The sequence below is a fragment of the Astatotilapia calliptera genome, chromosome 11 (assembly GCF_900246225.1).
Source record: "Astatotilapia calliptera chromosome 11, fAstCal1.2, whole genome shotgun sequence".
NCBI lineage: Eukaryota > Metazoa > Chordata > Actinopteri > Cichliformes > Cichlidae > Astatotilapia > Astatotilapia calliptera.
The window spans coordinates 16,654,179-16,658,509 of record NC_039312.1 but is presented as its reverse complement, the minus strand read 5'-3'; the positions used below and the strand labels follow the sequence as shown (position 1 = coordinate 16,658,509).

Below are 4,331 nucleotides of genomic sequence, written 5' to 3'. Positions count from 1 at the left end.
TGAAGTATGAATGTGTGTGAATGCTAGACAGAAAGCACTTAGAAGAAGGTGCTTGCGCGAATGGGTGTGAATGGGTGTGAATGGGTGTGAATGGGTGTGCAGGTCATGTTGTATAAAGTACTTTCAGTGATCCAGGAGAGTAAATTAAATTAAAATTTTACTGAATACTGAAGGTCTTCATGGTTCAAACAATGAATTCAGTCTCAAGACAAATGAATATTTATTCTTGAAAAATAGGCTTACAGTATTGATACATCTTTTTAGAAAACAGGAAGTGGTGGGCTTACATTGCTACATGCTCAGTTAACATTTCTGGCATAAATCATCTATCACATGATAGTGCATCCTTTCAAGCATGAATACAAAGAGAAAGGATCATACTAGTTAATAAAAAAGGGTAGAAGCTATCTGTTGAAGAAAAAGCTTTTTTATATTACATTTTTGTGTGTTGTTTTTTTTTTTTAACATTTTTCTAACATATTTTCCTGAAGCTGATATGCAAATGGAAAGCAGAATGTAACCATTTGAATTTGGTCCCCTTCTTGATTTCATTTCATTGTCTGAAAAATAAGAAAATACAGGTTTGAAGTATATAAGTGCAATTTTAAGTTCAAGCAAAGGAACAAGATACAGACACAGAAGGGAACAGGACTTTTCTGTTTCTGTCCTTTGATCCAGTAGGCTGGAAGCCTTCAAAGATGTGAGGAATAACAAAGCACGAGACACAAGGAACTTTCAAAAGTGAAAAACAACTAAGAAGAAAAACAAAATGCATAATGTGTCTCTAACTCTACCTCAACTTCTAAGACTTTGTAAAATGAAGGGGGAAGTGAAATCAAACACTGCGAAGAGGACTCCTGCAAACCTAATTCGACTCTTATGATCAGACTATTTTACTTGTATTTAATTTTTATAATTTTAAAAAAATATGATGAAATCAGGACTGTAAACAATGCTGAAAGGAGCTTTAACTTCAAGAGAAATGAAATTCAAGAGCAATAACATAAGTAATTAAGCAATAACATAATAAATCTGTCTTAAAGAAGCATTCATTTTTCATATCTCACCTTCAGCGTCTTCCCCTGATGAAACCACAGACAAACAAGAACAGAAAATGAGATATCATTTTAAATTTAGTATCAAAAACAACAAAGAAAAAGAAATCTGCCCTGTTGCTTGAAATGACTGTGAGACCATTGAGGCATTTGTGCACGTAAAGTTAGTGGTGAAGTAAGTGGAGAACCAAAAACCCTTTTGCCTTTAATCAGAATGGCTTGAATGATTTAATTTAATTAGAAATGTAATCTTGAAGATGTGTGTGGATGTACAATTCCAAAGATTTTGCAATTTAAAAAAAAACATACATGCATATGTAATGCTCCAAACTGTAAAAACAAAAGAAAAGAAACATTTTTTTCTCACCTGCGAGATAATCTGGAAAGCCTGTTCCACATGCTGTGATAAATAAAAACAATCATTATATTGTTATCATATATGATGACAGGCTCAGAAACCAACTGCATCTGATCCAAAATATTTTTCTACTTACGTTCCTTCTTGATTTTGAAGCTCTGCAATGCGGTTTCTTAAACAGAACAAAAAAAAAACGTATATTAAAGAGCGCACTGTAGAACTGATGAGAGGAAAAATGTCTCCTCCTTGTTAACAGAAAGCTTGATTCTCTATAAAATGACTCACTTGTATTTTTTTGCCATGAAAATGCAGAAGATGCCAAAGAGCAGAGCTGTACCAATCCCCACTACAGCAGGAATGATGATGTGATTATAGCTCTCAATACCTGGAAATACACAGAATTTATGACATCATTAAGAATGCATACAGTCATTGAAAGATACTTTTAACAGTGATGTTAACATTTTCTTATTTATTCAAAGTTAAGGTGAACCAACATATTGGAAGTGAAGAACTGAAAGGATCTCACGTTTTACATTCAGTGTGAATTTTGAGGAGGATGTTTGCCCTCCATTAAATCCAGCTGTGCATGTCAGCTCTCTGTTGTCATCCTTCTCCTCAGGAATAAATGTCAGGATGGACTGTGTCTCCCAGTTGCCAGAATGAATTAGTCTATGGTACACAATGATCCTTTCTGTCTTCCAGTTCCATGTAAGTGTAGGTGCATGGCTTGGACAGGTGTGCATGACTGAACAGATGGCAGTGTAGGGCTCTCCTTGAGTGGCTGCCATTGGCTGAATCAATGTAGGCTCTCCAGGGTCAGCTGAAGATGAAAAAGGCAGACATAAAGTAAGAGGCAAAGTGATTTAACAGAAAACTGGTATAGATATTTGGAATTGGAAGGTGGAAAGTCGGTGACATACTGATCATGTTCAACTCGACGCAGTCTTCAACAAAGGAGAACATGTCCTTTGTGGGTTCATTACGTTCTCCTTTTACTAGTTCAACTCTGAAACAGAAAGGGCCATTGTCATGATTTCTAATTTGAGTTATTTCTAAGGTGCAGTTGTTCTGGCCCAGCTGTCCCAACATCTGTGTTCGGTCCTTAAAGTTGTCCTTAATCAGTGTAGCATCACTATGAAAGATGTTGTTTCCTTTAGTATCTGGTGTTTTGCCTTTATAGTGCCACATTCCTCTGAGTCTGGACGTGGGCAGGTTTCCTCCAGTATGGGAGAATGAACATGGTACCACAACACAGGATCCAACCAGAGCGTCAATGCTTTTTACAACCGTGGCCTTCCATTCATCACTGGACACAGAGCTACAGATGACTGAAAGATAATTAAGCGAATGTCACTTATAAAGGTATAGAGCACTTATAAAACAATTGTAAATAAAAAGCTGGCTCATTACCTGCAAAAATCAGACAAGTTATCATAAACTTTGCCTCTTTGTCCATGCTTCTCCTTTGTGTAACACACTGGAAAAATAAATAAACTGAACAAATTAGCTGTCAAAAATGAAGCAACTTGAAAAATATATTCATATGAAATTCAAATAATTAAGATTTTCATATGTATGTATGTATATACTCTCTGTATTTTGTCACTGCCTTGCCTCTGTCATTTATATTTTGCCTGTTTTATTTTTACTTGTATGCAGCAAATCGCTCACTACCCTCAGTAGTTCCTTATCTTTGTATATTTAAAGTCTTTGCCATTTGACATCAAACTGTAAGACGGTATCAGGGGTTCTTAGAACCTTCAGTGACTATAAAATATAAAAAAATAGACATGACCAGGTCAGAGCTTCAAATCTGGCAGTATCTCTATGCATGCTTTGACATCATTCATTACTGTGAAATTCTTAGTAAGTTACATAAGCTACAGTATTGCACAACAGTCTTGAGGCCACTGTTCATTTCTCTACATTTTGCTAGGAAAATGAGAAATAAGTGCAGATATTTACTAAAATATTTACCAACACATGGAAATACAGCACATAAAGAAAAAACAAGTTATTGCAATTCTATCAAACTTAAAGTTAATATTTGGTTTGAACACCCTTATTCTCCAAGACAGCCTTTACTCTTTCATGCACGCTTTCTTGTTATTTCACTAAGAAGTCTTAAGCAATAGTTCTCAAGGCTTCTTGAAGGACACTGAATACTTTCTTTTGTTCCTTCCTCTTTCAATGCCCATTTAGCCAATGTCCAAAGAAAAACTTTGAAAGACCTTCAGAGAACTATTTTTCAAGACTTGTTATCTAATAATCATATAATCATATAAATATCTTACCTGCTGTCTGGCTGATTTATATAAGGCTGATTTATATAAGACTACAAAACACTTTAGCAATGTGTCTGAGTCTTTCAGATTTTTACTTTCAAATCCCCCTCAAAGGGACCACCCACTTACCTCTGACTGCAGACAGAAGCACAGCCTTCTAATTGTTTTTTTTTGTTGTTTTTTTTTAATAAAATATGCTTTTCTTTGTGACATGTTAGTTAGTTTCAGTTCTCAATGAACACTTTATCTCACTACAATAATCTGTACCCTTTTTTCTTCCCAGTTGAACTAACAACACGTAAGATAGTGATATCTTAATATGATTCCATATTTTTTTCAAAATATTGTTTATTTGTAAAACACCAAAACATCTGTGGAGAATAGATCAGTGTGCCATGGAGCAAAGGCTCATTTCTGAGAAGTATTACCGGAAATTAATAAGGATACCAACATATTGCACATTACATTTAATATGTAACACATGGATTTTATTTTATATTTACCTTATCTAGGTTTTACTAAATTCTAAATTAATAAATAATAATGGGTGGGACAGTTATTGGTATGCACTATACTACCACACTAGTTTCAAATCCAGTGGCTGGCCAGGGCCTTTGTGTGTACAGTGAC

General features: G+C 34.9%; 1 protein-coding gene across 1 annotated transcript; it reads right to left on the bottom strand.

Moving 5' to 3' along the window:
• Positions 1–207: 207 nt before the first annotated feature.
• Positions 208–3,766, bottom strand: LOC113032279 (myelin-associated glycoprotein-like). The gene is made up of 9 exons (XM_026185101.1): positions 3,711–3,766; positions 2,827–2,893; positions 2,337–2,744; positions 1,943–2,236; positions 1,699–1,798; positions 1,550–1,585; positions 1,423–1,455; positions 1,068–1,082; positions 208–560 (listed from the first exon to the last, which is right to left on the bottom strand). Exons 2-8 carry the CDS (start codon positions 2,870–2,872, stop codon positions 1,070–1,072), a joined length of 930 nt encoding a protein of 309 aa, XP_026040886.1. The 5' UTR covers positions 2,873–2,893; positions 3,711–3,766; the 3' UTR covers positions 208–560; positions 1,068–1,069.
• Between the last annotated feature and the right edge of the window lie 565 nt (positions 3,767–4,331).

What these genes read in the sequence shown, in the direction of transcription:
- LOC113032279 (XM_026185101.1), bottom strand. Translation starts at nt 2,872, where the DNA reads ATGGACAAAGAGGCAAAGTTTATGATAACTTGTCTGATTTTTGCAG. An exon ending in AACTTGTCTGATTTTTGCAG is followed by an intron (nt 2,745 to 2,826) that starts GTAATGAGCCAG and finishes ATTATCTTTCAG; the next exon opens with TCATCTGTAGCTCTGTGTCC. An exon ending in ATTCACACTGAATGTAAAAC is followed by an intron (nt 1,799 to 1,942) that starts GTGAGATCCTTT and finishes GTGTATTTCCAG; the next exon opens with GTATTGAGAGCTATAATCAC.